Source organism: Eretmochelys imbricata, chromosome 7, assembly GCF_965152235.1.
Source record: "Eretmochelys imbricata isolate rEreImb1 chromosome 7, rEreImb1.hap1, whole genome shotgun sequence".
NCBI lineage: Eukaryota > Metazoa > Chordata > Testudines > Cheloniidae > Eretmochelys > Eretmochelys imbricata.
The window spans coordinates 94707683-94721041 of record NC_135578.1 but is presented as its reverse complement, the minus strand read 5'-3'; the positions used below and the strand labels follow the sequence as shown (position 1 = coordinate 94721041).

The following is a 13359-nucleotide window of genomic DNA, read 5'->3' as shown; positions in this document are numbered from 1 at the left end:
GAAAAAAGGTTGAAAACCACTGGTCTAATAGATTAAATATTTACTTTCACAAATATAATGTGTCTGTCCTGAAAGGATACAGTAAATAAAAAAGATATTGGGCCAAATTCTGCTCTTACTTACACTGCTAAAAATCTATTATATTACTACTAACAGAGTAAAATTTAGCACAAGAAATACTGGAGCTAAATCTGATTAGTTTTGTAACTAGTTTTTTATCAAACTATATTTAAACGTATTTTACTGTTAGTAGATTTCTTTTGATTTTTATGAAGTACTTAAACAATTAAAATATTTTTTAAATCAGTTGTTAGAGCAATATTAGAGCCTCCACAAATGTTGCCAGCCTGCATCTCTTCCTTTTGTACATTCATCAGGTAGTGCATGCCATTGTAACCATGAAGTTGAGCATTGCAATGAACATTATATAGAGCAACTTCACCTAAAAAACTGACACACTGTCTAAAGCTGTTGCAGGAGGGCAGTCATTTGGGGTATGCAAGAGAATGTGCTGTCTCCATTGGATGCTTATTGGTATGCGCATTGAATTCAAGGTTTTGGTTCTAACATTTAAAGCTCTTAACAGGATGGGTACCAGCTATCTTTACAACATTCTAACAAACATTATTCCGTTTCCCTCCTCTAAAGTTTGATGATGTAAGTCTACTTGTCTGGAGGGCCTGGAGTGGGCTAACGCAAAATGCAGCAGTCCTCTGGCTTAGTTAGAATCAGTGTCCTCTCAGAGGTTAAGAGTAAAGGACCTCTCAATGTTTTTTTCCCCTATATATAAAATGGTGAAAGAATTTACTAAACTTTATGAAGTGCCTTAATGCAATAAGAAATGCTACCGAAGCACCAAATATTATTATTAGTGTAGTGGGACCTAATTAGCATACTGCATTTGTGCTCTGTGTACTTAACTACCTTTCTATCTGCTTCCGAATGTAATTTATAGGTGAGGGATTTAATCTATAAAGCCATATATATTTTGCACCTGGCTACTTTGGGACTGACTCTCCCCATGCAACAGCAAGTTGGTTAATTTTAACTGCGTGGGTTTTGTTGACAGTCCATAGCTGGGCACTCTTGAGGACTAGAGGCAGAATAATTCTTGGTGCAGAGTTCCTGACTACAGAATATGCTCCCTCTGGTGGTTTGTCAAAGCCCCACTTAAACTGTTAGAGAATGGTGCAAAGTCCATCTTTTGAGTTAAGTCTTTCCAAATAGTTCTGTACTAAAGCATCATCTTTGCTGCTGCCACTTTAAATTTGCATTTATAAACTGATGCTTGTGCTAATCTGTAATGGTTCCAGATTTCATAGTAATAGACATACTATAAATCAGTAAAATCATGAATACATTCATGTGTCAAAATTTAAACTTCTAAGTTTATAGAAATAACATTGAAATACAGGAAAGGAAAAAGGTTAATAACCAATAAGATGCTGTACAAGAATACCATATTCAAATCAACCTTATTTTCCCCAATGTTAAAAGCAGGCAGGAATGTTAGACAGTATCACACTGTACCATAAATAAGAGATAACACAGCTGTTCCTCTGAAGGCTGCTTTCAACTTGTTCTTGTTCAAAATGTTCTCCAGTTACCTGTTAAACTTCATTGGTTTAACAGATGTCCCAACAATTAATATTTTAACCTGCTTTAATCTAACAATATATCTAGCAACCCATTAGTTAGCTATATACAAAGAACTCTTTAAAACCATCCACAAGAAGAAATACCTCCTTTGTGGAAAATCCAAGTACAGGCTGAAAACTGTGCTACCTTCCTTCAGACCATTGGATGCAAATTGTACTTCTTTTTACAGAAAATGACTTGGTTCTGTTTTCAGTCACACTGGTGTAAATCCACAATAGCTCATCTGAAGAAAGTTGAATTATTACAGATTTACACCATCATAACTGAGACAAAATCTGTCTTAGGAAGCGCATTTCACACTTTTAAACTACCATTTATATCCGAGGCTCTCCTCTGCACCTATAGACCTGGGTCTGTAAAGAACAAATAGTACAAAAGATTTCAGGAAAACATTAGTTTTAATTAAGAGAGTAATTTAAGACACTAATGATGTCTAAGAAAATATTCTAGATTAAAAAATGGAAAATGAAATTGACTGGTTACAGTAGAGTCTTAAATCTATATTTAGAAAAAAATGTGGGTTGATCTGAATCACCATGTCCTTTTGAAAGACAATATAGCTAATTAGGGAGAAAAGCCTCAGAAGATTGATTAATCTAAATGGAGTGGTAAATAATGAGGATAGGGTAGCCGTACAGAGCAATCTGGATTGCTTGGTAATGTGGGCCCATTCAAACAAAACTCATTTTAATATCACCAAATGTGAAGTTAGGCATCTAGGAACAAGGAATGAAGGCAATGTCTACAGAATGGGGGACTGTATCCTGGTAAGCAGTGACTCTAAAGAATTTAGACTCAGAGTAGACAAGCAACACCAGAGCTCCCAGTGCGATGCTGTGCTAAAAAGAGCTAAACAGGAGAGTAGAGAGAAGGGAAGTGACTTTATCTCTGCATACAGCATTGGCGAGACTGCTGTTAGAATACCATATCCTATTCTGGAGGACACATTTTTAAAAGAATGTGGAAAAATTGGAGAGGGTTCAGGAAAAGAGCCACAAATGATTCAAGGTCTGGAGAGAATGCCATGCAGAGAGACTTAAAGAGCTCAATCTATTTAGTTTATCAAAAGATTCAAAGGGGACTTGATAATGGTGAGAAAATAGTGGGTACTAAAGGGCTCCTTAATCTAGCAGAGAAAGGCGTAACAAGAACTAATGGCTGGAAGCTGAAGCCAGACAAAATCAACTGAGAAATTGGGACACAAATTTTTAACAACAAGGATGATCAACCACTGGAACAAACTGCCTCAGGATGTGGTAAAATGTCCATCTCAATGTCTTCAAGTCGAGGCTGGATGCTTTTCTGGAAGATATGCTTTAGCAAAACAACTTATTGTGCCCAATCCAGGGGTAACTGGGTGAAATTTAATAGTCTGAGATATACTGGAGGTCAGACTAAAAGATCTTATGGTCCCTTCTGGCCTTAAACACTAAGAATCTATGAAACAGAAAAGCAGTTAATCACAAACAATTTAACTGTTTAGTATCTATTCCTCCTAGCCAAAGGGATAGCAGAGTTAAAGAGGCACTGTCCAAAAATGTAGGCCAAAATTAATATTTTGTTTATAAAGTTATATTTCTAAATAATTTCAAACAACTTGTGTTTTGTTTTGATTTAAACATTCCCCCTACAAACTTTGCAAACCAGGCACAACAGCATCACACAAATCCATGAGAACTAGAAAATTAAGCTGACCAGTCTAGAAGCAGCATAACTGGTGAAAAGAAATTTAGATTTTCACCATTTTCACTTTTAACAATCTAAGGTTGTATTAACACATGCGTGGATTTCTTTTAAAATATGACATAACCTAACTATCTCTTGAAAGGACAACTCTGCTATCAGTATGAAGTCTGGACTTTGGAATATCTGTGCAAAAAAGCTTTGTTGGGAAGTAATAAACATTGTCATGTAGATAAATTAAGTCAAATGCTTGTGAGAAAATTACATTCACAAACAATTTTAAAGTGGGCATTTTAGTTCTAAAGAATGTATTTGGGCTAAATAAAACAAGATATTGTTAACATAAGATACTCTTTATCGAAAGGGTAATGTATTACTGAAAAATATCTGTACTACTTTTTAACAGCTAGTGGTCACCACTAAGTATATATGTACCATTCCATACAGAGCCCAAGGCATCAAAATACTTGGATTCCACAAGATAAAGTATTTTCTAATATCTGTTCTAATAAAGAGCTAGTACAGTATAGATCTTTAAAATGTAGCGTTAACAAATTCACCTTTTTTCTAGCACTTTCTCTTCTTTGAGAGATCTTCTTCAGAATTGCTTTCTGAGCATCCTTTTTCTGGAGAATTAGAAAACAGAATCCTAAAGCTTACATTATTATTATCTATAGGATACATGTCTTAAGTAAAAAGAACGAGGAGTACTTGTGGCACCTTAGAGACTAACAAATTTATTTGAGCATAAGCTTGCGTGGACTAAAACTTTGACAGTAGGGGGGGTTTTCTGTAGTAGTGATAGGTTTTTGTTTTGACTGCCAATATTGGTTTCTCTAATTTGACGTGGCAGAATCTGGATGCTGCATTTGGTATGCAGCTCCTCCACCTGGTCTGTCAATCTCACATTTTTTCCCTTGGTACCTAATCTGTGTCTCAGCTGTCTGGGTCTGCCATATAAGGACAAAGGAAAGTCAGAATTTCCATAATTTAAGATCCTCTCAAGGTCTGGTCCAAAGAGAGGCCTAGTATCAGTGCTTTATACTGAAATGTAGGAAATCCAAATTCTCCTCTTCCTCACAGTCAAGGTGCTAGGAGATCTGCAAAAAACTGATCATCCTTGGGAAATAAAAATATCTTACATGACTCTACAGTAATCTCTCTAACCAGTTGAACGGTACAATGCCCATGGTCCCCAAAGTTCCATCTAGTAGAAGTATTTAGGATTAAATTTTAATTTTTTTTTCCTGAAATCCCCTTGGATTTTTTTCTCTCTATATCCTCTGTAACTGAAGGAGATAGCATATCACTTAAAAAAAAAAAATTACTGCAGCCAAGTTCTTTATTGCATGTATTGCTGTGAAGTGACAAGGGCCATAATATACCCTGCAGACTCAGCATTACCGTTCCTAATGATCAGTTTTACAAACCTGGAAAGAATCCAAGTTCTAATCTGGGTGCTACCATTCTGCAGCCTTAATATAGTTATACACAGCACAAGGATACCACAAAGACAGCCTTTTTATGTTACCTTAAGGGTTGGATACTCAAGTGGTAACAGTCAGTGGTCTTCTGCTGCCACCACTTCTTGTACCATATACTTCTGGCAAAGACAGCACAGCAGTGAAAATAAGAAGAGAAGGAAACTGAGCAAATCACAGCAGAGCAGAAAATAGCTAAGTATCAGATAGGAACTGCTGACATTTATCATTTTTGTTTATATCCTACAATTTTTTAAGACAGACACTTGAAACCATCTGTAGTGCACATAGCCCACCTATGAAACCACACATTATGAGGTATTATCCTCCATTTGTTACATCCACTTGTTGCATTTTGTTTTAAGTTCTATTGTAAATTCTTTGTGATGGGCTATGTCTCTCTGTTTGTGCTGCACCTACATAATGGGGTATGACCCTGATAATAAGGAGAAGAAAGAGGAAGAATATGAGGAAGAAAGCGAGTATTAAATTGCTGAGGAAAGGAAGCCAATGGGAGGGATAGCTCAATGGTTTGAGCATTGGCCTGCTAAACTGAGGGCTGAGAGTTCAATTCTTGAGGAGGCCATTTAGGGATCTGGGTCAAAAATTATGGATTGGTCCTGCTTTGAGCAGGGGTTGGACTAGATGACCTCCTGAGGTCCCTTCCAACTCTGACATTCTATGATTCTGTGAACACGTAACAGAAGCAACTACGAGAGTGAAGAGAAAGCAGGGCAAGGAAGAAAAGCCATCAATGTAAGGAAAGTAAGATAACCAGGGAAAGGCAACCATCAAGGAGGCAAGAAGTGAGAGGCAACTGTTTGGGAGAAGACAGAAGCAACAAACAGTGTGCAATAAATATCAAACAGAATGGGAGAAAAAGGACAAAAAGAAAAAAAATTAACTAGATTAGTAGTCAGTTACTGGTATGGCTAGCTCAAACATGATTTGTGTTCACACATCACACGGTTAAAAGTCTATTAATAACAATAGCAGCATTTCACCTTTGCCAGAGACTCATCCAACACCCAGTTCAGCACTGCATGTTTGCATACAGTATGGATATGACTCCCTAACTGCATTTGTTTGGTCAGTCCTCCTTTCCCCCATCTCCTTATTGCAAAGGGCATCCCATAGCACATTGGACCATATGATGCTGATGTTTCCTTTTATGCACATCCTGTGGACACCATATCCCCTGATGAAACACTATGGAATAAATTGCCCAGATTTTCTCAGAATGTTCTGTACAAACATGGTTAGGTACCACATAGGAGCAGATTCGCAAACATGGCTGTGAAAGGAGAATATCTGCAGTGTAAACACAGACTGAATTGTTTGTTACTGGTTAAACTGATCAAGTCTCTAACTAAATTATTTTTCATAGCCTCAGGACACTACTGGTTCTTTACATTGAAGACTTCATTAGCAGCTAAAAATCTCAACTCTAAACTACAGAGCTTTACTATTTAATGACTTTTCACTCCTGTTATTATTGGTTCTCAACATATTGTCTTATACATATTCCTCTCTTCCCCCACAAAAAATAATACGACTCTGTGCAAAACAGAAAATCCACAGATCCTCTGGGTCTTCTACTCACAGATTTCTATTATCGATTATTATGATTAACATCAGTAGTTAGCTTAAACCAGCATGAATTAAGAATGCTAAATCCAGTCATATGTATTTTGTCTGGAAAGGAATATAAAACATTTACTTTTCAACTAACACAACTTCCCTTAGTTGTTTTATCTGATGACATTTCTTCTTCTTTTTGATCAGGATCCATTTATTCTGAAGTGTTTGAACAACCAAGATAGTAAGTAAACTGAAAAACACAAACTGTCATATCATTGTTTGATATTAATCCTATCAACTATCAGACCATTACAAGTTACTTTGCCCAAAATAAAAATATTTAACTTCTCTTCAATCCAGTGGGTCCACGAAAGCAATATTTATACAGCTTTTTAAAATATGTTTAATGATATAACATGAAGGAATAAGATGAAACCAACAGAAAACATTTTAAATTCTTAAAAATGCAGAGACAGAAATACAGAGAGAAAAAAAACATGTCTATACTTCCAATGATTAAAATTTTTTTAAAGTATGTTCATCGACAGACATGATGCTCCAAATTCTTACATATTTTAAAGTTAGCTATCCTCTACTTCACAATCATAGTGCATTGTATTTCATGTTTTTCTAGTGCTAGGCACCGCAATAAATTCAGATTAAATTCTGGTTACATAATTTTGTAGCAAGCATTTTATTGAAATACTATATAAAATACTTCTATTTTGATATTTAACATTTGTATTATATCATACTACAATATGTAAACAGGGAGGAGGGATAGCTCAGTGGTTTGAGCCTTGGCCTGCTAAACCTAGGGTTATGAGTTCAATCCTTAAGAGGGTCATTTAGGGATCTGGGGCAAAAATTGGAGATTGGTCCTGCTTTGAGCAGAGGGTTAGACTAGATGACCTCCTGAGGACCCTCCCAACCCTGATATTCTATGAACAACTAAAATCTATGTTTATAACCTGAGTTAAAATAGTTAACAGTAAACAATATGGAACAACAATATGATTGTTGTGCAGATGGCCACATTTCCAGACAACTGGTTTACATGGCCTGTGATATACAGGTCACTATACAGGAGGTCAGACTAGATGATCTGGTAGTCTCTTCTAGTGTTAAACTCTATGACATGGGTTTCTAAATAATCAGGTTACTAACCTGAAAATTACAACAAATTAACATGCCAGAATACGTGCTAAACCAAATAGATACAAAACTTTAGGACCCCCCTCTCCCCTTCCACACTGCCCAGCAGTCGTGTTTGGCAACTTGCCAAGAGCCTGAGAGCTGTATCTAAATTGCATAGCATTTACATAAGTAAAAAACATATATGTATCAGTACTTGTGCTCTCATCTTCATTGACAGATCAAAAGAAACCAAGATCTGAGAATATGGCTTGTTAAGTCCTATTTATACCATAAAATGAAGCTGCGTAATAACTGGATCGCCTAATATGGCTGTAATTGTAATGTAGTGTTTTAGACATGAGGCCCATATTTGGTTTTATTATTTTATACAGTATCGAACAATTCCTCTCTTTCAACAGAATAAAATTGTATTTTATCATTTAAATAAAGTTATTTAGTTCACTTCTGAATGAATATAATATAAATATAATCTTACATGTCCCATCCAGAGTCTATTGTTGGCTTTTGATAAACTTTTTATTTTTCCCATTCTTCTTATAGGTAATACTCCACTTCTTTGTTGTTTTAACTGCATCTATCCTACATAAATAAACCCTCTCTCCTCTCCAAAGACCCAATCAACCAAAATAAGCTTAGAACTTCATCTTTTAATTTATAATTAATTTCACTTAGACTACAGCGAGACACACTAGGGGAGAACAGCAATTTCTATTATGTAGAATTTGCAATCAAAGTGTATACTATGAACAAATAAATTTTTCAGAAGGAAACTTATTACACTAGTCAAAGAATGGGAAACTATCTGAATGTATGTTTTGACATTTATTTTATCCTATCACAACTTTTTGGTTTTGTTTTTTCTGCCAGAAGTTGAGAGTGGACGACAGGAGACGATCACTTGATGATTGCCTGCTCTGTTCATTCCCTCCGAAGCCCCTAGCATTGGACACTGCCGGAAGACAGGACACTGGGCCTGACGGACCATTGGTCTGACCCAATATGGCCATTCTTATGTTCTTTCTTCTATACTAAACATGGTGCTTTTAATATTCATCTTTCACACCAAACACTTGCACATATGCCATTTGAGACATATAACCATAATCTGGAAATTGTCTTGGTGTGCAAAAGCCAAGAAAACAGAACTCTGAGACCAGGAGAAGCAGAAATCTATGTATTTTTAGTTCACCAGACAACATGAACAGGAATCAAGAGTTCCACGTTCTAGTACTATTACTATATTGTTGATTCAATCCTTTCCCAGCTGGAGAGGTATAGCCCACAAGTATTACTTCAAGAAGAGTCAAATATCATTAGCTGAGTGCAGCTACGCACACCCCTTACTTCAATACACATCCAGATCCTGCAGAATGGAAACAAAGAAAGAAGACAGCACTGATACTTCTAGTCTTTATGGTTCAATTGATAAATAAAATCTGAAGCAATAGAATGCTGAGAGAGCAGGTGCAAAAGAGGTGTGAACTACCCTCATGAAATGCTTATTTTTTATCCTAATGAAGGCTAATAATTTCAAAAACAGTTGTACAATTGTCTGCCTAATCTGAATGTACAAGTACTGCAACTGTACACACAACCTAGCTAATTGCACAAACAAATAATCAAAGGACAGAAATAGCCATGATCCTAAAAGCATCCTGCAACATTTTTCTCAGCCAAATGATACCTACTGTAATAATAATTTTACTAACAAAGTTTAGTGGCCATATACTACTCACAATCTTTGTGCAAACCTTCTTTTGTTACCATTGGAAAATCCCCTGTAGTATATGGCTCTTAATTCGTAGCCCTGGCAAAAGGAACATAATTAAAAGTGTAATGTGGCCTTGTGTACAAAAAGAGGAATAGGACTAAGTATGATACATCTATATTTATGCAATGAAAAACCAATTCTTAAAGAGTTAAAAGAGGTGAATTCTCAAACAAAAAACATGTAAAATTAAAACAAGCTGATTAATGCAAAATTATAATATGTCAAAACTGAACAAAAGTGGCACTTTACACAGACTTCAGCATTTGTGGCCAACACCCTTGATTATTCAGGCCACAGCTGTCAACAGTCCAGGGTTTTCAACCGTCATTCAGGGATACTGGCGTCCCAGCCACTAATCACAGCCAGGAATATGTGACAGCATTAGGCAGCCTTTTTTCTTTGAGCTACTTTTCTCCTATAAAAGAAAAGGAGTACTTGTGGCACCTTAGAGACTAACCAATTTATTTGAGCATGAGCTTTCGTGAGCTACAGCTCACTTCATCGGATGCATACCGTGGAAACTGCAGCAGACTTTATATACACACAGAGAATATGAAACAATACCTCCTCCCACCCCACTGTCCTGCTGGTAACTATTACCAGCTGGTAACTATTACCAGCTGGTAACTATTACCAGCTGGTAACTATTACCAGCTGGTAACTATTACCAGCTGGTAACTATTACCAGCTGGTAACTATTACCAGCAGGACAGTGGGGTGGGAAGAGGTATTGTTTCATATTCTCTGTGTGTATTTAGTTACCAGCAGGACAGTGGGGTGGGAGGAGGTATTGTTTCATATTCTCTGTGTGTATATAAAGTCTGCTGCAGTTTCCACGGTATGCATCCGATGAAGTGAGCTGTAGCTCACGAAAGCTCATGCTCAAATAAATTGGTTAGTCTCTAAGGTGCCACAAGTCCTCCTTTTCTTTTTGCGAATACAGACTAACACGGCTGTTACTCTGAAACTTTTCTCCTATAGCTAAGCTGTCCTGTTCCCGCAGCCTCCTGCCTGCTTCTCCTCTCTCATCAGCAGGAAGACCCAATCCTCACCCACTTTCAGCTATCTACAACAAGGGCAGGAGCTGGAACCAAGTGCTCCTGAAAGACAAGATACAGCTGGCAGGCAGCTGAAGAGGAGCCTGCATGTGATAGGAGTTGAGATAAACGGGGAAGAAAGCAGGAGAAAAGAGGGAAGCCCTGAAGGGCAGAAATTGTACAAAAGTGTCAGTGGGAGTGGGGAACAGAAGGAGCCACACCTTTTCAGATATGCAGAGAACATAGAGGCTGTTAAAGGAGTTCTGTGGTTTATTTAGACTCTAGATAATTTTTTCTCCCTTTTCTCTCTCAGCACAGTAAGAAAGTCCCCTAGAATTTACACAGCTGCCTCATCACCATCAGGTGCCAATTTCTTCGGAAAACTATCCCTGACCACTTTCCTCTCATATTGGTAACTTTGCTCACATAATGGTAACTGCAATGTTTTTAAACAAACAGCACCAGCAACGAGGGACCCTTGTCAGCAACTCAGCACCAGGCTGTGGGCAAATTGCAGGCACCTTCACACATCAGAGTACAACCTCAGTTCTCAAACTGTGGGTCAGGATCCCAAAGTGGGTCACAACCCAGTTTTAATGGGGTCACTGGGCTGGCTTAGATTTGCCACTGCCAAGAGATGAAGCTGAAGCCCAAGCCCAACTGCCCACGGCCCAAGCCGAAACCAAAGGGCTTCAGCCCAGCTCATGTTACAGGCCCCCTGTCTGGGGCTGAAGCCCTTGGTTTTTAGCTTTGCCCCTCCCCACCACCTGTGGCAGCAGGCTCAGGCTCAGACTTTCCTCCGGGCAGCAGCAGAGCTCAGCCCCCGTCCTGGGGTCATGTAGTAATTTTTGTTGTCAGACGCGGATCGCTGTGCAATGAAGTTTGAGAAACCCGGGTGTAGAAGACTTCCAGGCGGCGTGTGAGACTAAGGGCATCCTAGCACGGACAGCGCACACTGTGGACGTGCACCGTCCCCCCACCTCAGGGCACAAGAGTCGCAGGCCTGCACCCGCGCCTCAGCCCCGGGTTGCATAAGTAGGAGCGACCGCGCCCTTCCTCGCCCGCAACCAAAGACGGAGAGGGCCTAGCCGATCAGACGCAGATGCCGCACTGTATGCCGGGAGCTGTGGTCCCCCTGAGGGAAAAATAAGGGATGGGCCATAAGCTGCGTCCCCAAGCCAGAAGATCCCAGCTCTCACCTATTGAAGTTAGTTAGGCCAGCGGATACTGAGCATGCGCATTGATACAATTTCCCCCACCCCAATCCTGATTCTAAGCGTGCGCACTGACACCGCACCACTTCCCCAGTTATTTGCTGGGCATGCGCACTGATAACCCCGTGCCTCACTAGTCCTTCAGTTATTGAGCCTACCTACAAACCTGGCCGCTTGTTCTTGAGCCTGCGCACTAAGATATCCCGGACCCGATCGGCCACTGATGAGCATGCGCAGTGTGAAACACTAGCTGGCCGGTCGCTGAGCCTGCGCAGTGCGGACCCTTTCGGGAAGGTTCTGTGTCGTCTGTGTCGCTACTACAGCTTTTCTCTTCAAGGAAAATCCATTCAGGGTACGGGCGACCTGCAGCCCCAGCCCCCCACCCTGCTTCGCCGGGACCCGACCGCACCCCCTTCACGGTCCAAGCCCTGCCGCTCTCACTCAGGAGACCTGACCGCAGGCCCGGCCTGTCCCCGCGCCTCCCTCCGAGCCCCAGCCCCATCCCTGATCCTTCTGCCTCGCCGGCACCCGGCAGCCCCCGGAGTCTGGGCGCAGCTCGCCTCGTCTTCTCCCTTCTCTGGGAGCCGGCCGCGGGGCTGGGGCTGCCGGGGCCAGAGAGGATGGTGGGCGCCGTCTTTGCGGTTGGGGCCTCGCGCCAGCTAAAAGCATCTTCTTTGGAGCGGCGGCCCCGGGCTATCTTTGGGGCCGTTCTGGGGTCTCTAGGTCCGCGGGAGCCGAGGCGTGCTGAGCTCCTGGCAGGATCGGGCCCAGCTAGGTTAGCGCTGGGCAGGTGAATCTTCTTCCTTTGCTGCGGGGCTGATCTTCCCTTCCATCATTGGGAGCAGAAGTGAGGCCCAGAGAGTGCAAGGGGAGGGCAGATCTGCTACAGGAGGAGGAAAGATCTACTAAGATCTTTCTGACCCCTTCAGCCCTGCTGCTAGAGTCGAATTGAGGGAGAAATCTGTTGCCTCTTCTCTGGTTCAAGTGTCGGGGAAAATGGGGGGTGGGGGGGTGACCTGCTGTCTTTCCCTCCTGTCCTACTGCAGCAGAGGAAAATGGGCCAGCCTGCAAGCTGCAGAACTTGATGGCATCAAATGTGGAGCCGAAATGGCTGCTTGCTGTGCTTGCATTTAGGGTCAGCCCTCTGAGACGGACCATCTTAATGGAGAAAGAGATTGGCACCGTGTTAACTGCGCGGTTCTCTCTCCTTTGCTGCAGTGCCCACTTTCACCGTTGCCTCCTGCTCTGCCTGCTCCCGCTTTCAGCATGGTAAAGAAGAATACTATCCCCGATGGGTAAGTATCCCTCACACTGAGAGAGGCAGGAGCGGGCCCAGCCCCGCCTGCAGGGAGGGGGCTCTGACTGCCCCATGCACTCTCTCGCTACAGCGTCTCCTCTCTGCCACCTACAGCCAGTTAAGGTAGGTATCTGCTCCAAGACAGGGAAGACACAGCCCACCATCCCCCAGGTGAGTATAATATCCCAGCCTGTCTGTGAACGCTTCTCCTTCATCAACCACACATAGCTCCTCTTCCTAGCCGCCCCCCCCCCCCCAATTGCGTCCTCACAACTGGGGGAGGGGGCGGGACAGTAGTCCATCCTTTCAACTTCTCAGATGTTTACAGTACCACCAAGAGCTGGGGAGGAGATGGGGGAGGGGGGCAGATGCTTGCATGCATGTGCACAAGAGACATTCTCATAGGTGCAAGTGCAAAAGCCCTTTTTTTCCTCTACTTGTACTCTTCAAGTGAACTATTAGAATGTTTACTCGTGAT

General features: G+C 41.1%; 2 protein-coding genes across 2 annotated transcripts in view; one reads left to right on the top strand and one right to left on the bottom strand.

The window, feature by feature from the left end:
- Positions 1–11775, bottom strand: part of CC2D2B (coiled-coil and C2 domain containing 2B) — a 114193-nt gene extending 102418 nt beyond the window's left edge. Inside the window, exons 1-7 of the mRNA XM_077822854.1 lie at positions 11751–11775; positions 11138–11505; positions 9299–9369; positions 8800–8925; positions 4874–6654; positions 3903–3968; positions 1531–1607 (exon numbers count right to left, since the gene is read on the bottom strand). Of these exons, the coding sequence (XP_077678980.1) occupies positions 1531–1533 (3 nt within the window). The 5' untranslated portion in view covers positions 1534–1607; positions 3903–3968; positions 4874–6654; ... (2 more) ...; positions 11138–11505; positions 11751–11775. The remainder of the gene's footprint in view (positions 1–1530; positions 1608–3902; positions 3969–4873; positions 6655–8799; positions 8926–9298; positions 9370–11137; positions 11506–11750) is intronic.
- A 32-nt stretch (positions 11776–11807) lies between these two features.
- LOC144268070 (uncharacterized) overlaps positions 11808–13359 on the top strand; it is a 32195-nt gene continuing 30643 nt past the window's right edge. The window contains exons 1-2 of the mRNA XM_077822627.1: positions 11808–11936; positions 12803–12879. Of these exons, the coding sequence (XP_077678753.1) occupies positions 12851–12879 (29 nt within the window). The 5' untranslated portion in view covers positions 11808–11936; positions 12803–12850. The remainder of the gene's footprint in view (positions 11937–12802; positions 12880–13359) is intronic.